Raw genomic sequence first — 26,302 nt, forward strand, 5'->3', positions numbered from 1 at the left:
CATTAGTTTATTATTCCAAATACTCTACAACGAAATGGTATTGTAGAGAGAAGAAACAAAATGCTCTTAAAAATGGTTAGGTCAATGATGGCGCAAGCTAATCTCCCAATTAGTTACTGCGGTGATACGTTGCTTACTAACACCTATGTACTTAATCGGGTGCCCATAAAATGAGTTACTACTACTCCCTATGAGTTATGGACTGGAAGACAATCCCATCTGAGTGTATTAAGACCTTGGGGTTGTGCTGCCTATACACATGATTCATCTCGCAAATATGGCAAATTGTGCCCGAGGGGAAAGAAAAGTATCTTTATAAGATACTCTGAAACTTCAAAAAGTTATGTATTTATAGGTCAGCAAGATAGTGGGAGTGTAACTGAGTTTGAATCATGAGATGTCACATTCTTAGAGGATGAGTTCCTTAAGAAGGGAGAGGTAGGTCAAGACCTAACCTTAGTTGAGATAATGGATCAAGAAGTACAAGTATCACTTCATTCGAGTGGGAGAATTTTAGTAGATGATGAATTAGTTTCTCATCAATGACCTTCTTCATCATCAGATGTGAATGAAAGTAATCCTTTTACATTTAGTGGAAATGACCAAATGGATCTTGTTCCAAGTGGGAGCGAGATGGTCACAAATATTATTCCAAATGGGAGTAGGATGAATGTTCTTGATCCGAGTGGGAGCAATATTGATTCAAATGGGAGCAATGATGAATCACATATAAGACGTGGTTCTCGTAAAGATATTCCCTACCAACGATTTGATATTGAAGGCGGTGAATTATTTATGATTCTCCTACAAGAACAAAATGAGCCTAAAAATGTAAAAGAGACTCTCTCATGCCCTTCTAAGGATAAATGGACAAAATCAATAGAAGATTAATTGGCGTCTATGAGAGTTAACAAAGTTTGGGAACTAGTTGACCTCCCTAAAGGACACAAAGCAATTGGAAGCAAATAGGTTCTAAAAATTAAGCTCAAGGCTAATGGCACAATTGAGAGATATAAGGTAGCGAAAGGGTATACATAACATAAAGGAATAGACTACGAAGAGACTTTTTCACCTGTTGTACGATTTACTCATGTTCTCCTGGTTCTAGCTATTGTTGCAAGCTTGGATCTTGAACTACATCATATGGATGTAAGGACTTCCTTTCTTAATCGAGAACTAGATGAAGAAATCTATATGGTACAACCTGAGCGTTTCATTGAAAAGGGCCACGAATAAAAGGTTTGTAGATTTTGAAGTCAATTTATGGCCTCAAACAATCTTCAAGGCAATGGTATATATGCATTCAAAATGTTGTTGTATATAATGGTTTTATCATGATGAATGAAGACCATTGCGTTTATACCAAAAGATCAAGGAACAAGCTTGTGATTTTAACATTGTATGTAAATGACATACTTATAGCTGGAAATGATAAGGAGTTTATAACCGAGATAAATTCATGATTATCATTCCAATTTGAGATGAAAGATATAGGTGAAGCCACATATATTATTGGAGTTAAGATTTCAATAGATCGTCCAAAGAAACTATTGTATCTCTTAGAAGAGAATTACATTAGAAAAGTTCTTGAATGATTTAATATGCAAAATAGTAGCCTAGTTGACACTCCTATCATTAAAGGCCATGCCCTGGGAAGTCATATATGTCTTAAAACTTCTGAAGAGACAGCAAGAATGAATCGAGTTCCTTATAGGAGCGCAGTAAGAAGTCAAATATATGTTATGGTGTGCACTAGACCTGATATCTGTCAAGCACTTGGCTTGGTAAGTAGACATCAAACCGACCTAGGTTTATCATATTGGCAAGTATTAAAGAGAATCATTAGATATCTTAAGAGAACTTCTGATTGTGCACTTTGTTATCAAGGCGGCAAGGATCTGCGATTAGTTGGATATAATGATGTTGATCATGGAGGAGATCTAGAAGAGAGGAAGTCTTCCGCAGGATATCTTTTCTTACTCAATGATCACATTATATCATAGAGTAGTAAGAAACAATCACGTATATCACTATTTACGATGGAAGCCGAATAAGTGGCTCTCACATCAGGAACACAAAAAGCTATTTGGTTGAAAATTTCTTGGAACACTTGTTGGATGTCACCAAAAATACTAAACCAGTGTTAGTCTACTGTGACAGTGAGGCTGCAATATCCTCCACCAAGGACCCTAAGTTCATTGTAAAACCGATAATTTAGATATCAAGTATTACTATGCAAGAGACATGGTTAGTGTGATGACCCGACTGGTCGTTTTGGATAATTGCGCCCGTTTTCCCTTTTTATGTTGCACACATATGTGTTTTTGATTTTATGACTTACGGGGTTGATTAGTTTCGTTCCGGAAAGATTTCGGGTTGATTTGGACCCTTTGGCTCTTGACTTAGAAGCTTAAGTTAGAAATATTGATCAAACTTTGACTTTCGTTAAAACAACCTCGTAATGGTGTTTTAATGTTTCTGATAGCTTTGTACCGTGATTTTGGTCTTGGGCATATGCCCGGGATCGAATTCGAATGTCCGTAGATTGATTTGTGTTGTTTTGCCGAAATTTGGCAATTTGAAGTTGAAAATTTCGGCCGTATGTTGACTTTTAGCTATCAGGTTTTGAATGTGATTTGGGAAATAGAATAGGACCCTTATGTTATTTAGAACTTGTATGCAAAATTTGGTATCGTTTGGAGTTGATTTGATAGGATTCAGACGTTTAGTTGCAATTCTAAAGGTTCTTGAAATTATTTTTATATTCATGCGTTTGGCGTCCAATTAGTAGTTGTAGATGTTATTTTTGTATTTTAATTGCGCGAGTGAGTTTGTATGATATTTTTAGACTTGTGTAGATGTTTGGTTTGGATCCTCGAGGGCTTGAATGAGTTTCGAATATGTTTCAGAAAAAATTGAACTGAAAACAAAAAATCTGGTGTGTTGGTGCTCTGATATCGCAAATGCGAACACCAGCTTCGCAATTGCGAACATCGCAAGGGAGGGACATGCATCGCATTAGTTCGTATTTGCGAAATAGTGGTCTGGGTAGGAAGAATCGCATTTGCGATTAATCTGTCGTATTTACGAGGGGATAAGGGTTCGCAATTGCGAACCCATTGTTGCAGTTGCAAAGATCCCCTTGAGTCTGTCAGTGCCACAATTGTGAGAATTTCTTCACAATTATAAGGGTTCGGAATTGCGAACGCATGTCGCAATTGCGAATCCATGTCGCAATTACGACATCTGCAGGTGATCAAAAGGGCTGAGAGTCGGGATTTCATCTCATATTCTCTCATTAGAACCCTAGACTCGGTAGGAAGCGATTTGGAAAGAGGATTTTCATCAGCAAACATTGGGTAAGTGGTTCTAATAAATTTCCAACTATATTTCATGATTATACCTTAGATTTAACATCAAAATCATGTGAATCAAAGAAGGAAAAATTAATAAATTTTGTCAAGTTTTTGAAAAATTAGAATTTGAGTTTTGAGAGTCGATTTGGACTCATATTTTAAAACTAATCATACATATGGACTCGTGGGATTATAGGTAGTCGGGATCTATCCTTGGGCCCGAATTTTGATTGGGTGGGCCCCAAGTTGACTTTTGATTGACTTTTTAGAAAAAGTGTAAAGATCATAGTTTTATCTACTGTAATTGTTTTACCTTGTATTGTTTTATGATATGAAGTCAATTTTGGTTAGATTTGAGCCGTGTGGCGGCAAATTTTAGGGAGACAGCTATTTTCGAGTGTTGAGTTGGTCTAGTTGAGGTAAGTATCTTGCCTAACTTTGTGTGAGGGAACTACTCTTTAGGATTTGGGATTGATTATATTATTTGTGCTATGTGAAAGCCGTGTACGCAAGGTGACGAGTGGGTACATGAGTTATACGTAGCATTGGCTGATTTAGGCTACTTAGACTCTTTCCATACCTTAATTGAGTTATCATATCATGTTTTAATTCTCATTGTCAATATACTCTTACTTTTGTTAGTCTATCCTTACATGCCTTATTTGACTTTGGTAACACTTGTTCTACATCTTATTGATACTTTGCTCTTACACTTTTGTTGAAGTTATTGCCTCTTTCATTGTTACATGTTATCTTTTCCATTATTGATTTATCCTTATTTGAAGTCATTGCTACATGTCATCTATCCCATTGTGGACTTATCCTTATTTGAAGTCATTGTTACATGTTATCTCTCCCATTGTGAGTTATTCTTATTTGATATTGTGGTTACCTGTTATCTCTCTCATTGTTGAGTTATTAGTGCTGAAGTTGTGAAAGCCATTATCACATTGAGACCAAGTTGTTAATTGCTGAGATATCTTCCTTGTTGAGAAATTTACATTCATTGTTATTGTTGATATTCTTGTATACATTGTAGTTGAGCCATGGGCTATTGTTGTGAAAATATTGATATTGTTGATTGTTGGTAAATTGTGGCATATGGGCGCTTGTGGTGTGAGTTGTTTTTGTGGTGTGATATCGATATGCATGCGGCAGTATAAGGATAGGGGTTAATATGCATGCGGCGGCATAAGCTGGGACTTATGTGCTAATAAGGTAATTACTTGAAGCCACGCGACGTCATAAGGTGGGCTAAAGTACGTGTAGCTATTTCTAAACAAATATTTTCAAAACTATTTAAATGTAGGGCTAACGCGGCGGCATAACGAAAGATTGTGATTGAAATTGAGAAATGTGAATACGAGGTAGTACCTTAGTTGCGATTCTTATCGTGCATCTCATGTTGAAAAGAATTATTGGCGGAACACTTCTTGTTGCTTTTATTCTTCCTTGTCTTATCAGTTTTGTCTGTATTTAACAATTGAGGTTCTCTTTATTGCTTCCTTTGTTTTATCTTCATGCTTACAATTTTGTCACTAGTTTATATTATTAACTTATTTTGTATCATTTATTTCTCCACCTTCCATTGCTTCTCATTCTTATATTTTCATTCTATTTATTATGTCCTTGTAGGTGTCTTGACCTGACCTCGTCATTACTCTCCCGAGGTTAGTCTTGATACTTACTGGGTACCGTTGTGGTGCACTCATACTATGAAACACATCTTTTTGTGCAGATCCAGGTATGTCTTCCCGTGCTAGACGTTTGTGTTTGTTGTAGCTGTCATCCGGAGACTTCAAGGTGTACCTGCTCGGTGTCCGCAAGCCTTGGAATCACCTGCCCTTATCTTTCATTTTTGTTGTATTTCTCGTTCAGATAGTGGTGTAGTAGACATTCTAGATTATTTTGTAGAGCGTATGACCCAGTTCCACCGGTTCTGAGAGAGTTGTTGTCGAGATTCTATTTTGGAAGTCTATATGAGTTTATCAGCTTTACTTTAGTAAGTTATTATTAAATGTTAGGCTTACCTAGTCTTAGAGACTATGTACCATCACGACATCCTAAGGTGAAAAAAGGGGGTCATGACAGTTAGATATAAGGTAGTAAATGTGATGTATGTGTCTATAAAAGATATGTTAGTAGATCCATTGACCAAGCCTTTGTCTAGAGATGCACTTGTGAGACACACAAGGTCTCAAGGCTTGAGTAGACTTTGATATACTTCATTTTGTTATTTATTTTCTCGTGTTCACAAAATTGATGTTCTTTGATTATCAATAAAGTTGATTTACATACATACATATTATTATTGCTGAATGTTATATGCATTCGTTGTTCATTTTTTATAAGTATGTCGGGTAGACAGGAGGTTGGCCTTCTCACACAGGAAACCGCCTCCTTATCTTAGTGATGTGAGGAGATGAGACATGATTTTAAGCAAAATTATCTTAAGGATAATTTGAGAGCTACTCGCTTAAAATCAGAATTTAGGTTAAACAATGACATAAGTTCATTAGGGTGAGAAACGTTCACCTAGTCTACTTTATGAGCCAGATATGAGTTACATATGATTTTGTAGATTAATAAACTCAAATTTAGATATTTATGGTGTCTAGATATCATCTGTATATTATTCTTTATGAGACAAAAACATACGCTGCTTGGGAAAAAGGAGAAAATATTGTAGCATGTATTTCATATCATGTGTGCTAATGTCGACTAATTGGATTTACATAAGTCCATTCTCAACTTATTATTGTGTGAGATCCAGAGCATTTATGATGTCCCGAGATTTTGTATCCTCAAAGACTTTGATTAGATACTTGAGACATAGCGTGATGTTAGCCATCTTAGTGTGTTTCCAAAAGACCATGTACACAGATTCGATCTAGCGGAGCATATCTAGAAAATGAGTCATACTAATGTTAAGGGGATAGTGAGAAGAGGAAGATCATTGATCGAATCTCGTTTAATTGTGTTCACTGGTGCACTAGTTATAACTTATTAATTATGATTGTGAATACAAGAAATAATGATAGATGAGATGTTGAGACTATATCAAATATGATTTATATGATCTAGGGTACTGCATACTTATGATCTACTTGCATGTTTGCACTCGACGAGAGGCTATATACTCCTAACAGATGTATAACATTTAACTCTCATAGTATGCTGGTCGCACGGTCTACTTCCCTATATGAATGATTGAGGAAATGAGATGAGAATTTGTTTCCCAATTTAGATGAGCACTCTCATTATGTGTGAGTGGGAGATATAGTAAATAAAGTTCACCCATAAGGGGTGCTCATAAAGCCCACTAGGGCAAATCACAGTAAGTACACATACGATGGACTTCAAAGTAGACAAAATATGCAGTACTTTTTTACGCTTAGTCTTCTCCTAAAATCGAAGTAGGCTTTAGACTGTGGTGTAGGGATCCAATACACCGTGACAGCCATCGCTGATCGGTAATTCCAGCTGCAGTTCATCCATTCCTTCCGCTTCCGTTATGCGAATAAGCAAGTTCTCGTTTTGTGATTCACGAGCTATCTAATGTGTTTAGATTATCACGTGTATGTATGTATATATATTCACATTTTTTTCTTTTCATATGTGTCAATGTCGATCCAAAATAGTACACCTGTAACGGGGCAAAAGGATAATCATTTATTTGGTTTGAGGAGATGGACACGGAATACATAGAAATTGATGAGCTGCAATTCTTTTTCGTAAGGAAATTTAGATGTTTGCCATTGCTTGCAAAGTTGCAATACTGCTAATCAATGAGCTGCAATTTTTAGAGAAATTAAGGAATAGTTCTATAAGTACAACTACTAAGGTATAGCATGCCAAACTGTTATGATAGCCAACAGGTATCTTTAAGCTCATTAAGCAATTAAGCTCAGTGGCGAAGCTAAGAATTTCCTCAAGGGTGTTCAAACTTGAAAGAAGTGAAAAAAGTTCCCCAACAAACGGTGTTCAGTATATGTATATATCTTTAAAATTTGATATTACGCAGCGTACTTTTCTGACGAATGTTGGTCAATTGACCACTTTTAAGACATGTAGCTTCGCCCCTGATTAAGCTATAAGACTTCAGAAATACAAACATTGTTCATAATATCTTCTAATAGCTAACAAAATTGTACATGAATGTGATTCTAATATCTTCTTGATACTCGTATTCCATAAATAATTCTTTTGGTATTCCACAAATAATTAAGTTGTCTTCAACCTGCTTTATTCTAACCCTGTACATATTGAGATGGCACATGGGAGGGAAAATAATACTTTAACTGCATGTTTTAGAGACGTGCATTATCCCCTTCAAAATATTAACACCAGCAATTTAGACATGATGTTGGAGAAGATATATATTCTAATAAGAGATCATTCCTCAAGTAGAACCACTTTAAAAACCACTAGTTTCCCATGTATGGATCTTTTGCCAATAATAGAACAAAATGAATATCTCAAGAAGTAAGGATTAAGCCCATCATCCTTCACCATGTGATCAAGGATCGAATCACCCCAATGCGATACCCGCCTCCCCTTTTCCCCCTCTTAATAGTAAGTAATAAAATTTAAAAAAGACAATGTAAGGAGTAAGGAAATGAGGAAGGAATTGTAGAATGTTAGAGAGGAGTAGTTTCCAAGTGAAATACAAGATTAAGACAGGTGAAACTTACAGGAAAGTTGAGATAGTCATATTGTCACAAGTTACACTAGGATGGATGTTAATAGTGGAAATCCAAAACCTTTGTTGAGACAGTCAAAACTGCTTTCCTGGACATCCATTTGCTCTACCAGTGGCAAATCAAGATTAGATTTGAATGCCATTTCAATATTTTCCTGATTTAATTGACAATCCAGAAACATTTTATCCGCTGAGCAATTTTCATATCCTGGCTTATAATTTTCTACTTCATGGTTGCAAGCAAGATCCGTACAGCTCTCGATCATTAAAGATGGATCATCCAAAAACCTGAAATCCGAAATCAAATGACATATTAGAGGGTAATAATTATCTCTGTATATAATGATAAAGGTGGTGATAATGATACTGATGATGGTGAGTGGGGCATATGGATGGGAAATAGGAACAATAATACATTCGTCTAAACGTGGTGATGAAGAAATAAAAGATATCGTTACTGCAGTAGTATCAGTGCCAGAAGTTTTCAAACGTATCTTGTTATAGTTGTCTTGCACGATATATATGACATAACTATTATCAAATTACCGAGGACTATGATGATTTGCAGCTTGAAGCTTGATACAAAGGTAAACCCTTACCCTTGTACAAACAAATTTAGGTCCCCGTATCCATTAATACTTTCACTATCACCTCCGTTGACTGATGAAGATCGATGCAGCTCTTGCCCAGCATCAAAACTTACAGGTGAATTCATACTATACTGGCCAATTGATGGTGAAGACTGAAATCCGTGCTCATCATCAAATTTTAAACATGAAACAAACGCAATAAGATCCTCGTAATCGTCCATATTTTCACTATCACCACCATTGACAGATAAGCCTGCATCGAGTTGGGTTGAAGATAAATTTATCCCATGCTTGATTGAGGAAGAAGTTGAAAACTCTTCTCCAGCATCGGAACTTGATGAATCCATCCCATACTGAAATGCAAAGAATGCTCCTTAAAACTTGTAGTATACACAGTATTTCAGAGTACTAAGATGTACCTATTAATTAATATTAATTTTTAGTTTCTATCATAATGGCAATAAAGGAGAATATTAGGTTGCAGTACACACAGTATTTTAGAGTCCTAAGATGTACCTACTACTAATTAACAAATTATTAGTTTTTTATTACAATGGCATGAATGAGAATAGCAAAACATAATAATGGATATGCTGGAAATCTAACAGCCAGTGGTTGTACACAGTTGAGCAGTCTTTTCCATTTACTAGTTTTTTTATTATATACCTAAGGATTCCAAGCCTTAAAAATTTTATCTACAAATCCTCTTATTTTCATAGGAGCTTCATATAACTCTATAAATGTTAAGATATCATCATATCAGAGGCACCTTTACGATTTTGTGCCAAATCCACTTTAACATTTGGAAATAGATTACGTTGAAAAGTATTTGAATTTTTTACCAGAGGCACTTTAATGGAGTTTGCTAGTGAGTCACCCATTTTTCTAAGATATTCATGATGTTAATTTTGTGAATATTCTTCTGAAATCTACAGTTCCCTATATCACAAGAGAAAAGGAATCACCATGCTATAAGTCAATGCTAAATGCCGAGATAAAATTGTGAAAAGGGAAAACTTCCTTAGTTTTCCTTGGGTAAATAAAACATATTAAGGTCAGCTTATTGCTGATCAATGTATGCTACATTTTTTATTGCGTCTGGTCAACTAACCTAATTCAGATTATCAGAATGCAATATGATATAACGGGATATTAATGAGAAGCAAAATCTTTTCTTTGATAGAGGACAAGTGTGTGATCTGTTAAATGTTTCTTCAGCTGCACGTCAAACATTGAATTACACAATGTACTCTAAGGATTTTGGAAATACTACCAAATAAAATCTTTCCACTAAAAATGCAGATGGTGGACAATGTCAGAATGCATCCTAGATTAATAACTAAAATATATGCAACAAACTAAGCCAACAATTAGCTGACAGCTTTTCTGCAACTCATTGACCTTCCTCAAACGTCACTCAAATTGCTATGACCACATACACTAGATTATGCATATTCCATCTCTGATCTCAGAAGGGTTACAGAATTCTGAATAACAATTGTATTTTTGGCCACCAAATGTCATAGAAATGATCTCCATGTTTTGATAAGATGCAATCACAAAGATTTTCCAAAACCTAAGATGCAAAAACGACCGCCGTGGCAGTAGGATGATGGAATTTAGCCTCGAAAGAATTCTCCCCTCAAAATGTGAAGACAGTTTAAGAGAAAATTGTATTCCTGGTTCTTTATTACTTGTTGTGTCATTCGCTTTCGTTACCCTATTACATTGTTGTTGCTTTATTGTTAATGTTCCTTGAGCAGAGGGTCAGTCGAAAACAACCTCTCTACCTTTTTAGGGTAGGGGTAAAGTCTGCGTACGCACTATCCTCCCCAGACCCCACTTATAGGATTAAACTGAGTTTGTAGTTGTTGAAGTTTATAGAAAATTTCCTCCTTAAGAGAGATAACCATCGGGAAAGAAAGCTCTATAGTTCAAGGCTTCCTTGATTGGTACTACTGGCTTCTCCATCTACTGGGTGGGACTATTCCAACATATTCGGTGTTACACCTCTATTATCCCGTCCTTGAGACTGAACTAAGTGGATCGGTGCTATGATATAAATCAGAATTGTAAGGTTTGATAAAAAAAAAAAAGTTGATTGGAGGTTCTATAATAATCTTGAGACTAATGTAGTTACAATCAGCAATTTAGACTTGATGCAGATGACAAATCGTAAGCATTCAAATGGTTCCCATATAGCTTCAATTCAGAAACTAGTTTCACATGGATGGATCTTTGGACAATGACAGAAAACAATCAATATTTCTTTTTTCAAAATGTAAAGAGTAATGAAATGTGAAAGGAGTGGTAAGAGTATTAGAGATTTCGCTACATCATAAAGGTTAAAACTTACCAGAAAGTGTAGAGAGTCGGCTAATATCATATTTTCACAAGTACCAGATGCTGATTTTGAACTATCGTGGATGTTAACAAGATCAGAATGAGGAAGTCTGGAACCTTTGTTGATGCTACAGTCAAAAGCATTTCCCTTGTCATCCATCTGTTCTAGTTGTGGCACATCAAAGGTAAACCCAAATTCTGTTACAATATCTTCCTGATTTACTTCACAATCCAGAAATATTTCACCAGGTACAAAATTTACGGATTCTGGCATAGAGACTTCAATTTCTTTGTTGCAAACAAGATTTGTGTAGCTCTCAAAAGAAAAAGATTGTTCCTCCAAATACCTAGAGACCCCAAATTATTAAAATGTCAGAAGCTAATAATTACTTCTGCAGATAAAATAAAAACTATGATTACAGTACAAACAAGGAAGTATTGGGGGAGCATGGGAGAAGGAAGACAGGACAAAAATATTGTGTTTTTATTAGACATAGCAATAAAGATATCAATGCCAATTAGATCATATATTAAAATCTTTTACTTAAAAAGGCACATGATAATTGGAAGTCTGAAGCACATAAAGGTGGTTCCTCACTCTAGTGGAAATGAATTTAAGTCCTCATATACATCCATATTTTCACCGTGGACTGATGAACATTGATAGAGCTCTTGTCCCAAATTCATCCCATGCTGCATCAGTGAAGAAGCCTGGAAATCTTGCCCAGTATCACAAAGTAAAAATGAATCGAATGAATTCATGTCTTCATATACATCAATATTTTCACTATCACAAGCATGGACTGATGAACATGGATGGAGCTCTTTCCTAGCATCAGAGTTCAAAGGTGAATCAATCCCATGTCGGACTGAAGAAGGCTGAAAATCTTTCCCAGCACCAAAAATTAATGAAGCCATCCCACACTGCAACGCAAACAGAGCTCATTACAATCTTTTAATTTACAATAAACTGTAAAGCATAACTCTTTAACTTATCATTGCACGTTATATTTACACATTAATTAACACTTATTATGAGCTTTTATCAAAATATGGAAAAATAAGAAAATCAAAAGATAAATAGTACTCCCTCCGTTGAACCTATTTCCTTTTTGGTTCGTTCCAAAAAGAAGGACCCCTTTCCAAATTTGAAAATAAATTAGCTTAAACTTACAATTGTACCCTTAATGAAAAGCTTTTATCGCCACACAAACACTCTGGGCCCATTTTTGACTTGTTTAGGACCACAAATTCCAAAAATCATCATTTTTTCTTAAACTTCGTGCTCAGTCAATCAGGTTCACATAAATTGGATCGGAGAGAGTAATGGATTATGTTGGAAACATTACAGCCAAGCACAGTATTCTATTAGCAGCTCTTTTTATTTTGTTTATTTGTAGTTATAAACTGTTAATAAAGAAATTAGCTTACGATCCACTGCAAGAGGATCAATATAACAGCACGCTCCTATTATTTTCATAGAGACAACATATTACTCTAAGAAACGCCAGGGTATCACATAAACCAGATTTTTTTAATACTTTTATTTAAGAAAACAAAGTGAGTTTAAGTAAAAGGTTTAACCAAATATATATCCAACAATAGTACTCCCTTTAAGGCCCTTGAGGTCCTCATCGATTAAATTAACAATAATGAGTAAATTTGATCATTCATAATAAATGTGGTGACTGGCTACCCATAAGTGCGTAAATAAAAAACATAGCTATCGAATGCCAGGTGAAGCAAGAATTAAGTATACCTTATGTTTCGCGATTTCGTTAAGAGATTTTGATATTGAGTCCTCCATTTTCCTAAGTTGTTGAATGCTGTCAATCTTTTCAAGATTCTTCCATAGCCTACATATTCCAAAACAAAAAGAAATGTCATATATATTTCCTAGAACTATCTCCATAGAAATAATAGTAAGTCAACGAGGCATATGAACCTAGGGACGGGAGAGAAAAATCTGAATCAGCTAACTGTTGATCTATTCATGCAACACTTTCATTGCCTTTTTTTTTTTTTTGGTGTGGTCATACTGTACTGAATTATCATAGACCTGATAACAAGGGATATTCTCTTTTCTGGAAGAGAAAAAGGAGAATATGTAACCTTCTTAACATTCTTCAGCTACACATGAAACAAAGAATGAAACATATAAAATTACTCGAAGGATTTGCGAAATACTGCCCAACTTAGTGTGTCACTGTAAACTTAGCTGGTGGGAAATTTGGATATGCTTATGATAAACTCATAACTTACATATTTGCAGAAAAGCCAAAAAATCAGCTAGCAACTTTGCTATGATTTATTGGCCTTCCCCAAAACAGTATCTAACTTTACTTCCTAATTGCTATGACCACACACATCACACATTAGACTATGTATATCCCATTTCTGAGGTCACAAGTGTTCACAGAATTATTTGATTATCATTTGAATGTCTATCCAGCATATGTAGTAGAAATGATCTCCATTTATTTATAAGACACAACCACAATACTCAGTCAAACCTATAATGACGCAATGATTGTCAGTGCAGTTGTTGAATAAAAAAAGCAAGTTCTCCTCAAATGTGAAGTTGATTTAGAGAAAGTCTCATCTCTTATTCTTAAGGGAGATAAGTTCAGTCTTATGATATAATGTTCAAGAAAAGTTTGAAATAAATATTTTTCAGAAGTATTTATATAATAATTGTGGGACCAACACAGTAAAATCCATTCACTATCATGTAGTAATGAAATAAAAGTTCATTGAACCAACTCAGCAACCTCACTTTCTCATTTCTCACAAAGTGTGGTCAAATCAAAACTGCAAAAGGAGTAGGTCCTGGCCTCGTTAGTCCACGTAAACTCGTAAAGCAGAGTCACAGCTAGATATCAGATAAACTCTTAAACGGGAATCATAAATGGAATAGTAGTATGTGAAGAATGAAAGCCTACATAAGAGGACAGGACAAAGCCACATGTCATTTAAATATATCCCAACAAAATTCTTTCTCAAACTGCATGTCAAGGCACTGTAAAATTAGGTCCTTGCCTTGACACCCTTCCCTAGCCTTTGTTCACTGTCACGAGCACATCAGTTATGTGTGCATCAATCTTACTCTAATGGTCAACATCTGCACCTTGTTTTTCTTCACTTCCTTCAAAGAAAATTTCCGTGCTATTCATGGGAGTTGAATTTAACTTAAAAGGTGCACATAGTAATACTGCTGAGTTACAATATCATCTGATTTCTATTAAAAATCTATAAACTTTATTCCTCCATGAAGCATTGACCCAATCAAGAGTGGAAGAATCACTAGCTTTTTAGTAGAACTGTGAAACTTTAAGCATTTGGTAAACCAACTTTTTAAGTATTCTGCCAGACATTATATACGTCTGAGGACTTTATCTCCTATCCAAAATAGTTGTTCTTTGGAACAATTCAAGAACGAATAATCAACTTCTTAACACTTGCAGAAGAAAATTAACAGGGTTTTTCTTATAAATCACTAAATATATAACGACACCAATCATAAGAGGCCTAATCTATGATTATGCTTTTATATTTGTACTGGAAGATATCCTTTGAAAAAAAAAATGAACAATGAAAGAGATCAAAGTTACCTGACTCTACCCTCAATATCTGAAAGTCGAATTCTTAATGAATGTGTGAGAAAATTGATATCCTACATTAAGCACAAGAAGCTCAGTAAATCTAACTAGCATTGCTACCAATGGTAACAAATTTGATAATCATAGTGATATTTTGTGATAAAAAAAATTAATACCTCCGTTGTCAAATCCCTGAAAAAGAATGAGAAGAAATGTTTTCAGTAGTAAAAAAAGTCAACCTGACAGGCCTTGATTTCTTAAAAGATAGGTAAACATAACTACATGGCAGTGAAACGAAACGTACCCAGGACAAAGCTGCTGTCCTATGTCTACATCGTGATCAGACTTCTTGCAAGCTTTCTTTATTGTCTAAATGTTCAAAGCCAGAAAAGTGCATCACTAGAAAAGCACCTTGAAAATTTAAATGCACACATGAACGGAAAGACAGAAGGTTGACTTACATCAAGGCACTCCATCTTCCTGCTTATCAAGTAAAAGAAGAGTTCAAAGAATTACTCTTAATGCATTGAATTATTTCATCAGCACAATTATTCATACAAATGTGTTATGTTACCTTTTTGCTCTTTCTTCTGGATTTACTTCGGCAAACTTGGTAATCACGTCCTCAAAGCTACTGGAGGAAGAAGAATGAAGGGGATTTAAGATTTATCGATAGAAAGGCTTTTGCAAAAACTGGTCTCTAATGTTTGTTAGATTTAAAGGTGCATAATAATTAAAATTAGCAATATTTTCATTCAGGTGGATGCCACAAAATACTTCATATCTCATAAATTGTAAACATGGATAAAGTGTCTTGGCATCAAAAAGTAACAATCACATTTCCCACAACAAAATAATTGACGCATTAATTTTCTCTCCAAAGACCTATAACATTAAGATATGGAAATTTAAGGCTTAATCTTGAGTTATCGTGTTGGGAAAAAGTACCTGTTATCTGACTTGTATACACTAGGATTTCCACCTGGTGAAAACATGGCAAGAAAGATGTCAATGTCACACAATACTGACAGCTCATTAGCTTTCTTCAAGAGTCCCTTCTTCCGCCTTGAGTATACTCCTATGCGGTTGCTACCATCCAACTTATGCAGTTTTAATTTTGCTCTCCCCATTCTGCATTTCCATCAGCGCAGGTTCAATTCGTTGATGCCTATATCAAATGACTTTAAGAACATACACTCTAATGAATTGTGATTGGTGGTAATTGGTTAACACATGATTCTTACTCCTATTTAACCAGTTTAGTAGTAGATACAATTTGGGAAAGCGAAATTATTTCAGTATACCAACATTATCATGCATGTATAATCCAGGAAGTTTAGAAAATAATCATGCCACCATAACAAGTACTTGTGCATTCTCTGCAGTTTTCCAGATGCTATTACAATAAACAACAGTAGGTGTAATGAATTTCAGGTGGTTAGCCAAAATATTTACCTCACATTTGATTCAAAATCTAAGTGTTTGCTTTCCTTTAGAGTCCAATTTTCAAGAAATTCTATGAACAGTATCTATCTTTCAAGATACCAGAAGATGAGGAGACCTGAGATAAAGTGCAGGAGAAGAAAATGACAATCAGTGTTAGATTCGTAACATTCTCCCACGATGCAAGAAAGACATCACCAGAAAAAAAAATGTTATCTTATTTGTACACAATTGAACTTTCTAATTGGATATAATCTATTAGAAGAGTGGAAGTACCACTACCTTCTAAACTATCTACAATGAACTTGTATAGAACGTTTTGAGAGTATTTGCACAGAGACAACCAAAATCCTAGCAAGTCCATCATTTTAAGGTCAAAATAAAGGCGTGTATGTAGAATTACTGTCAAATCACTTTTACAAGGAAATGCAGTATCTTAAATAATAATCAGGGAGAAGATGCTTCAATATGTCCGTGAAATTACTATTGAAGCAGAAAAGTAAAAGAACTTCAAATTTCTGTTGACAAGATAAACAATTAATTTATCGAATTTACAAGCAGTAACGGAGTCACGAATTTTGACAAGGGGATTCAAAATAACCCAAAAATGGCACAACTGGGTTTCAACTCGTATTCTCTTGTGTTAAGGAGATTCAAAATATTTATGTACAAAAAGGTTGTTTTAACTCTAATTACGCAGTACAATTTACCAATGAAGGGGATTCAATTGGATCCCTTTGGTTACATGTGGCTCCACAACGAAGTGCTGGATAACCCCTATATCATATCATGGAAAAGAATAAGAAGAGAATCATTTGCAAAACCTCAACCACATTACATAACCCCCTGCTTCCCTGCTCACAATCGAACACAACCCACTGTAACAAAAAGCTGTTATGAAGAACTACTAGATGATGCAAGCAGAAGTTAAGGCCAAAAAAAAAAAAAAAAAAAAAAAAAGAAAAGAGCAATGTAGGGGAAGAAAGACACATATTCCCCTCTCAGATGTTAGCACACAAATTTTCAAGCTATATACAACTTTGCTGCAGGTACGAAAACTAGTCGAGACCCATCCTAAACCATTTAGTCATGTAGAAGAAAATTTGGGGAAAGTAACTGCTTTTAGTTCTGTGTTTAAGTATAACGCCTGTGTGATCCAGGAAGTTAAGAAAATAATCAATCACCCTAAAATAACATTGTACATATGGAATTTAGTGCTTACCTGCCACCAGAGTCCAAATTTCATATAATTATACAAGCAATGAGACTCTGTTAGTTAGCAATGCCAGCAGCATGGTGATACCTAGAAACAAAAGAAGGCAAAAACAAAATAATATGAGTAAGACTTGTAAAATAATATACAACCATTGTTGAATCACATTTTCCAAAACGGAAACAGTATATTCTGAAAATATGTGCACTAGACTTTAGAAAGTTACAACACAATACCACCAAAATAAAAGGTGACAATCATAGTGTTCATAATTATACAACGTTTAGAAGGAAAAGTATAATATAATAGGATTATAATATATTCCGTACCACTTTAGATTTTGCAATATCGGTAGGTCGAAAAACAAAAACAACAAGAACCGACAGTTGAATAATTTCGAATACATATAGCTAGGTACATGATAACGCACAAATAACGAAACATATTAGAGAAGACAATGCAAACCCCACCCACAAATCCAAACATGCATGACTCTATGAAGAAACAACGATACCATATGCAAGAAAGACGTGATTCCAGCCTCAGGAATATTGAGCCGACATATCTCAAAACTGCTGGTAGAGATGCAAAGAGAATTGGAATGGAAGGCCAAAAGGAGGAGGTTTATGATTTGATTTTATAATTTCTCAAGAGAGGCTAATCTACGGTCATGGTAACTCCAAACGATTGAATCGGAGAAGCCGTTATACCGACCATTTTGTGGTGAGTTTCAAAATTCATCAAATCTTCAATAAGGCACCTTCAAAAGTTGACCTTTGAATTGTCTAATAAACAATTTCTAATTACATAACACCCACGCTATTATTAGCCTATTTGGCCAAGCTTTTTTTTTTTGGACCGAAAGTACTTTTTTTTATCCAAAGGGATTTTGACCAAAACGTGCTTGGCCAAGCTTTTAAAAAGAAAAAAAAATACTTTTGAGGAGAAACAGAAGCAGTTTTTGAGAAGTAGAAAAAAATAGCTTCTCTCCAAAAACACTTTTCTAAAAATTACTTTCGAGAAAAATACACATAGAAGCAGTTTTCAAAAGTTTGGCCAAACATTAATTACTGCTCAAAAATGCTTTTCAAATTAATTAGCCAAACATAAATTGTTTTTCACCAAAAACACTTTTTTGAAAGTACTTTTGAGAAAAGCTGTCACGACTCGGATTTTCCACCCTCGGGAGTCGTGATGGAGCCTACTCGTCAAAGTTAGGCAAGCCACTATTAAGGTTTTAACATATTGGCAATCAACCCAAACAGATATAAACAGTAACTAAATCTAAGCAAATGAAAAGTGCGGAAGAGTTATAACAAATTCAAATAATCCAATACATATCTACCCACGAATCTAGTATCACAATTTCACGAACATCTACGAATTCTACAAACACTGGTCTAGAAAGAAAAGTACAACTGTTCTCGAAATGAAAAGAGACAGCAGAAAGCTAAAACAGGGAAGGGGATCTGCGGACGCCAGCAGATCTACCTTGGTCTCCCTAGAGTGAAGGCAGCTACCTCAGCTACTCACCGGGTCCGGCACCAAAATCTGCACAAAAGAGTGTAGAGTGCAGTATCAGTACAACCAACCTCATGTACTGGTAAGTGTCGAGTCTAACCTCAGAAAAGTAGTGACGAGGCTAGGACACGACAACCAAATAAACCTGTGTAGTTAAAGCATATACAAACAGAGCAATAACAACAGGAAATGACAGATAAAGATGGGAAGGGGACATGCTACGGGGAATATCTAATTCTAACAATAAACTAATAGAGAAGCATAATGAACATCATATCTAAATCAACAAGAATAATGAAGTAGAAACACGTGCACGGCATCACCCGTCGTGCTTTTACTCTCGTCCTCACCATATGAAACAACAGAAACGGCACGGCTTCACCCTTCGTGCATTACCTCTCATAATCATGGCACGACATCACCCTTCGTGCATTAACTCTCATAAAATTGGTACGACATCACCTTTCATGCATTAACTCTCAAATCATGGCACGGTATCACCCTTCGTGCATTAACACTGTGACACCCCACGTTTTCATACGTGAGAGTGCGTCGTAAGCCATTGATGTAAGCTCGGAACTAAGATCGTTTTTGAAAGTACATAAAGTAAGTTAATCATGTTACCTTGGAGGTTACAAATATTTAAGATCATGAATAAAGAGTACCAAAAGAGTTGGAAAGCTTAGAAGTTAAACCAATTGGAGAAAATAAGTTTCGTCGAAAGTCGACAAGTTTGGAATGTTATAATATGTACTTTGGGGTGATATTAGAGTTCTTAACATGGTAAGGAGGTTATGCTATGAGTTATTTTAGTCTTATGATAGTCATTTGCTACGTTTTGAAGGCAAGCAAGTTGTGGAACAAGAGTTGGCAAAGATCATCACAAGTTATATCCATAAATTTGTTGAACATTAGGTCAAATGTAGCTAAGGTTTTCTACAAATATACTTGGAATTATGGGTTGATCTACCTACCATATTGAAGATCTACGAGTATAGTTTCTATGCATTAAGCCATTCGTCGATATGACATCGGAGTAGAGAGATATTCGCATTTTCGTGAGACCGCACAAGCAGCTCCCAATGGGACCCACTTAGGCGGTGGTCTACCTACTTCACTTTATAAATGATTTGGACGCCTATTTTTAACTCATTTTAAACTCAACTTCGTCTCCAAATTTCTCCTAATCCTTCTAAACAGATACCATAATGGTTTGAAGCGATTCCAAAGTGATTACACCATATTTCAACATCAAAACTTAGTTCTAGTGAAGAACAACGCCTCTTTGAGATTGTGTTGTCATTGAGGATTGTTTTGGGCTGTGTTTGGATGAAATTCCAAGTTGTTTCTACTGGTTAATGTGAGTATAACAGCCTACTAATTGTGCTTAAGCTTTCTTGTATGTTGGTTAAGTTGTTAGGATGATAAACTACAAGATACTACTTGGATTAGCTTAAGTCACTTCTATGGTGTTGTATTGTCATTGAGGGTTGTTGTAAGCTTAATATAACTTGTATTTCGACTGTTAGTTACTGTAGGAAGTATGTGTATTGTGTTCTTGCATGTGCTTAAGGTTATCTTGATGTTGATTAAGTTAAATGGATGGAGTAGACATGAACTAGAGAATAAAGTTACTAATTGAAGATAGTTGGAGTTGAGGATTGTTTCCTTTGTTATAAATATATGGTATAAGGATGGAATAATTGATGAATGAATTCATTATCATATTAATGATACTGTTAAGTTAATGTAAGAAGTCTATAAGGGGTGATATGGGTTATACGGATTCCAATCGGAGCTTGCCACTCGTCGTGAAGTAGTTGTGACTTGTTGTTGTTATATGGTGCCTTGTTATTGAAATTTATATGCTGATGGATTTCTCTGGTTGTTGTTGTTGGTATATGGTATTGGAGGAGGCCCTTCTTACAAGGGAGATACTACCCGAATTTACGTAAATGAGCTACTAGCTAAAGTTACAGACTTAGCCTTTGCTCAACACTGATTTTGAATCTCCTTATACTATGATAGATTGAGTTGACGTGTTTGAAGAATTGCTTGGAAAGTATTAAGGACTCAACGGGTTTAAGGTATGTTAAGTCATTTCCTTCTTTCTTTTGGCATGATCTAAAGTGAAATGAATACGCTATTTCATAATGGATCTACTCCTAGCAACTAAGGTTGTCCATGTTGTTGTTTCCTTATAAAGTTATTCTATGCAAGTGTGTATGATCCTTGAATCCTACTGAGGTTTATATTGAGGGTATGGATGTCTATAATGTTAATCGAAGGTGCAACGACCTTAAGTCACTCCGAAAGGTTTAGAACGTTATTCCATGAGTCTAGCATGCATTATATATAGTATCTATTTTACTCTACCGAGCCGCGATATAGTCGGCCGGGTATGGCACTTATTGTGCAACCACTGATCAGTTGGGTTTACCAAGCTCCACATGGCCAGGTACGATTCTACCAAGCCTTATAATGACCGGGTACATTTTTACTGAGTCCTCTTTGAGGCTGGGTACGATATGATGATGATGCCCACAGTGGCTTATGTTTTTAAAAGTTTATGTATATATATGTATTATTCATTTCATGTTAGTAGCCCCCAGAGGCACTCAGATATTACAAGTTGTATCTCCTCTATCTCTCATTTACATTACTGTTCTTGTTTATGATTTCTTGCCTTACATACTCAGTACTTTATTCGTACTGACGTTCCTTTTGCCTGGGGATACTGCGTTTCATGCCTGCAGGTCCCGATAGACAAGTTGACATTCCTCCTAGTAAGCTATCAGCTCAGCGTAAGGTGTTGGTGCACTCCACTTGCTCCGGAGTTGTCTATTTGGTCAGTATGATTTAGACATGTATTGATTGGTATGGCGAGTCCCTGTCCCGACCTTTATGATGTGTATGTACTCTTAGAGGCTTGTAGAAAAATGTCATGTATATGAAAGATTATATGGCCTTGTCGGCATATGTTCAACGTACGAGTGTTTATTTTGGTCTTATAAGACCGTATGTCACATGTATAAGTGTGTATTACTTGTTGGGTCATCTTATGTCAAGTATTCCCTTATGTTTCATTCTGGTTATATCATGACAGACCTTTTGGCCCATTTACCCATGATGGTATGATAAGAAAGATATGTTACGTTGGTACTCGGTTGGGTAAGGCATCGGGTGCCCGTTGTGGCCCTCCGATTTGGTCGTGACAAAAGTGGTATCAGAGCAGTTCTGTCCTAGTGAGTCTACAAGCCGTGTCTAGTAGAGTCTTATTTATGGGTGTGTTGTGCACCACACTTATAAGTAGGAGCCTATAAGGTATTTAGGACTGTCACTCTTTCTTCTTATTCTAGATCGTGTGGTAGAGCTCAGTTGTAAGAATTCAAACTCCTAAATTCGACTTTAATCGTAATACAACGATACCTACATCCACAAAGAAAGTTGGTAAGATATTGAATGTTGATGTGGAAAAGTTGACTCAATGGAACTCGATTTTGCATCATACTTATGATGATTAAATGTAAGGTCTTCAGTGGATTATGTGTGTATTAAGACGCGTAAGTTTCTTGATAAGGAGGCCTAAGGCATGAATATCTATCCACCCATATGGTTTAAAAATCAACGAGAGAATCAGAAGGTAAATACAAGTTTCAACAAGTTAAAGAAGCAAGGTGGCGAAGGTTACGAGGTACCCAGTTAGTGAAGATTTTGAGTTTTTACAATTCAGGCAGAGAAATATATGTATTCTAAGTTACCTTCAACAGTAACAGAGATATGTACAATTGACCACACATATCTTAGTTATGCCCTATGGGAGTTAATGGATATTGTTTAAGAGAAGGATGGTATATCAGGATTGAGCTAGGGTTAGAGTAACCTAAAATGGTGGATGGGTTGTTAGAATTAGATGACATTTCTGAAGGATATTACAAACGTGGTAATAGTTCTCCTTGTGAGACACCCCCACGGTGCACTCTAGAACAGTACACTTAGATATGAATACTAGAAAGTTTAGGAAAAATTTAGAAGATATGCACTGGAATCCTAGAAGGGATAAATATTTACCTTTGTATGGCTCCCATCCCTAGTAAAGAGAAAATGTTAGGCGACCCGAAGAGCCAGTAGATAGAGCAAGGGGAGCTAAAAGCGAAAGAATGTTTTGTTGAAATTTTCAGAATAAGGTGATAAACAGAAATATTAGTAGGCGAATAAGATCGAGTAAATAAAGTATTATGAGTAAGATGTGATAAATAAGTGATAACAGTAAATCAAAATATGACACGATGATAGAGTCTATAGTCAAGTAAAGGAAAAGACAAGAGGTGACAGGCCTTGTGGCAATAATAGAGTATAGGCCGAAGGTCATATCCTCATTTTGAGAAATGATTTGGTGAGTCCAACGCCAACGTGATTGACCCCCTATAGTAACAAAAATTAGTATGGTCTAGTGAACAAGATAAAACCGAACATGAATTAGGGACCGGAGGATTTGATAATAGTCGACATTGTGATAATTTCAGAGATCACGTTCCGACAATAATAGAATGGACAACAAAAGAATAACCTTTAAAGGTGATTCAGGAGGATGCTTCCCTAAAGCAAGCACTATGAGTAGAGTTAAGCTTAAGAGACTAAGTGTGTCAGTTACACTAGGTGTCACCTTAGTGCATAAGAAATTCAATTATCGCGGGTACAGAAAGGTTACCCCAAGGCAAGTAAGAGTCCGTGAAGATGCGAAAAGACGCCAAATATGAAGAGGTAAAATATTTATTGGTAAATCTTCATAGCATTAAATGTTAGTACTCCCCTAAATGGGCAAGATGGTGTGATATGGTATTAAGTTGGAGTTATTGGTTTAGGTAACTATGGAATAATAAAGGAAGAATGTGGTAGAAAGGCGAAAGGAATGAGATTGCATTTATTCAAACCTACAGATATGTTACGACTCCAGAACATTATGCAAGAACGCCACCGAGGAGAGGCAGTAAGAGTTCCCACACCAGATGTTATTGTTAAATAAGTGCGAATGAACACTTGATACATAAGGAGCCGGGATGATAAGTTAAGACAAAGAAAATAACCCAAGAGATATTACGCAGAATATAGATATGAGAATGGACCAACGAGTAGTTAGTAGTTGATTCAGAAAGAGCCTAGTTATGGCTAAACAAGAGGATACAAACAAATCATGCAGATTGTGCAAGGTAAACGTAGTGAACCCCAACATAGTGAATTCGGTCTCGCAGATATAATGACATCATGATCCTTGAGAAATAGTTGGATATGATTTGGGGTAGTTAAAAGTACCGTATAAGTGTTATGGATATAAAAGAAAGTACCACCAGTGAGATAGCCAAAATTTCAGTTTAGAAGCAACCCTACGAGCACAAGAGCGCAGAGGTAGGTAGCTAAGGATAACTATAGGCAAGTAAGAACATCAAAAATTCCTTCGAGTATCAGCTCGTAGCTTTATAGGAGTCAAAGGATCTCCCTTAAGTACTACACTAAAAGACTATCTGAGGAAAAAGGAAGAAGGCTTCAACCTAAGTATAGTAACTTGAAGAAGAAATGGTCTTGTAACAATAGTCTCAGAACAACATTGTACAAACTCCATAAGAAAGTGGTACCTATCGTGGCTGATGAACGGGAAGTAAAACTCAAAATATGATATTTGAGATCATATGAGTTACAGGAAATTCCAGTAGTTGCGGACACTAAGATAAGCCAAGCATTCATGCAGCAAGTGGTAGAATGACCAGAAAAAGTAATTGCCTATGTTTAAAGGCAACTGAGAAGGCATGAAAGGAAATCTATGGTGCTAGAAAGTTAAAGAAAGGTTGTGAATAGCATAAATAGATATATGTAGGTGCAAGCTAAAGTATCATAGAGTGACAAGGTTTTAGGTAGATAGAATTAAGGATAACAAAAGATGAGTGAGACGGTGACAAGAATAGGTAAGTCCTCGGGATTGAACCCATCAAAACAAAAGAGTTGATGGCTTCCGTACGTTATTGAAAGCTCGGTACATCCTGAATGAACTCAGAGGAGTCTTAGGCTAGGAGAAATTAGAAGATATGAAATGCTGCCCTAGAAGTAGAATAAGGGTGTAATTGTGATAGATAAAGTGGATGACATTTAGGCCTTTGATTGAGTAATGATTTAACGAGAAAGGGATTTCATGAATTACACAGGATTAGAATACCCCTGTAAGATGGATCACATTGGGATGCTATGAAATACAGTTATTGAAGTATAGTATTATCCTAGGTGGATCAGGAAAATCACTTCAGATGTTCCTCAATGAGACGTGAGCCCTAGTGACAGTGTATTACGTAAGTGGTTGCAAGGTATTAGTTGTGGATTATATATCAACATTAAGGTGAATCAACAATAGATTGATAAAAGTTCCAAAGTATGTGATGAGATTAGGCTGTCATTCTTAAGATGAACATTGATGAGGAAGCATTAAAGGACTTAGATTTATACATGTAGGATAAGCAACGAGAGAATAACCTGGAGTTGAGTAACAGACCTCGATAATAATAAAGCAAAATTAAGAGTTATGGTATAGTTTGACCTGCGTAGATGCAGCAAAGACATAAGGATAGATATCTAAGGCTATGAAACAAGATATATCAATAGTCGTAAATTCAACAAAGTACCAAACGAAAAACTTTAGTACACCTATAGATGACTAGAAGGCCAGCTTGTCATAGTTCTATATATGTTCATAAAGTGAGGCTTTGAGATTGTCTAAGAGATGGAGGAAAAAGGGGATAAGAGTCGCTAGGCACTTATACAAGAACATATTCATACATACTACATGACATAAGGTAAAAACAACTACGAGATTGGAAGAATTCTGACCACATAGATTTATTCACAAAACAGTTGCCTAGATGGCAAAGAGAGCATTAAATATTCGTAAGAGCTATAGTTTATGAACTGATAAGACCATCACTCAACATTCGATGACGAATGTTCCAAAGGGGGAAATGATGTTACACCCCATGTTTTCATACGTGAGAGTACGTCGTAAGCCATTAATGTAAGCTCGGAACTAATATCATTTTTGAAAGTACATAAAGTAAGTTAATCATATTACCTTGGAGGTTACAAATATTTAATATCATGAATAAAGAGTACCAAGAGGGTTGGAAAGCTTAGAAGCTAAACTAATTGAAGAAAATAAGTTTCGTCGAAAGTCGACAAGTTTGGAATGTTATAACATGTACTTTGGGGTGAGACTAGGGTTCTTAACATGATAATGAGGTTATGGTATGAGTTATTTTAGTCGTATGACAGTCATTTGCTACATTTTGAAGGCAAGCAAGTTGTGGAACAAGAGTTGGCAAAGGTCATCACAAGTTATATTCATAAATTTGCTGAACATTAGGTCAAATGTAGTTGAGCTTTTCTCCAAATATACTTGGAATTATAGGTTGATATACCTACCAATTTGAAGATCTACGAGCCTAGTTTCTAACGCATTAAACCGTTCGTCGATACGACATCGAAGTATAGAGATA

The 26,302-nt window shown here is 35.8% G+C and overlaps 1 protein-coding gene across 4 annotated transcripts; it reads right to left on the bottom strand.

Annotated features, from left to right (window-relative positions):
• Nucleotides 1-6,439: 6,439 nt before the first annotated feature.
• LOC104221091 (uncharacterized) lies at nucleotides 6,440-17,965 on the bottom strand. 4 transcript variants are annotated; one of them, XM_009772074.2, is made up of 15 exons: nucleotides 17,761-17,964; nucleotides 17,256-17,336; nucleotides 16,046-16,151; nucleotides 15,539-15,721; nucleotides 15,165-15,224; nucleotides 15,052-15,070; nucleotides 14,895-14,959; nucleotides 14,767-14,782; nucleotides 14,603-14,664; nucleotides 12,751-12,847; nucleotides 11,590-11,915; nucleotides 11,005-11,338; nucleotides 8,658-9,001; nucleotides 8,051-8,346; nucleotides 6,440-7,002 (listed from the first exon to the last, which is right to left on the bottom strand). In XM_009772074.2, the coding sequence occupies exons 4-14, from the start codon at nucleotides 15,718-15,720 to the stop codon at nucleotides 8,082-8,084; spliced, it is 1,770 nt and encodes a 589-aa protein (XP_009770376.1). In that variant the 5' UTR covers nucleotide 15,721; nucleotides 16,046-16,151; nucleotides 17,256-17,336; nucleotides 17,761-17,964; the 3' UTR covers nucleotides 6,440-7,002; nucleotides 8,051-8,081. The 4 variants fall into 4 exon arrangements, with proteins under 4 accessions (XP_009770376.1, XP_070012833.1, XP_009770375.1 ...); XM_070156732.1 differs by lacking the exon at nucleotides 6,440-7,002 and having other exon boundaries at nucleotides 7,976-8,346; nucleotides 15,539-15,771; nucleotides 17,761-17,965; XM_009772073.2 differs by lacking the exon at nucleotides 6,440-7,002 and having other exon boundaries at nucleotides 7,976-8,346.
• Nucleotides 17,966-26,302: the final 8,337 nt, after the last annotated feature.

Source organism: Nicotiana sylvestris, chromosome 9 (assembly GCF_000393655.2).
Source record: "Nicotiana sylvestris chromosome 9, ASM39365v2, whole genome shotgun sequence".
Lineage (NCBI taxonomy): Eukaryota > Viridiplantae > Streptophyta > Magnoliopsida > Solanales > Solanaceae > Nicotiana > Nicotiana sylvestris.

Bases quoted from the DNA above. Each gene is read 5' to 3' on its own strand.
- LOC104221091 (XM_009772074.2), bottom strand. From the start codon at position 15,720: ATGGGGAGAGCAAAATTAAAACTGCATAAGTTGGATGGTAGCAACCGC. The intron at 11,339-11,589 runs GTGAGGAACCAC...TGGGGTCTCTAG, and splicing joins TTAAATTCATTTCCACTAGA to GTATTTGGAGGAACAATCTT. The intron at 8,347-8,657 runs GTAAGGGTTTAC...TTCGGATTTCAG, and splicing joins CTAAATTTGTTTGTACAAGG to GTTTTTGGATGATCCATCTT.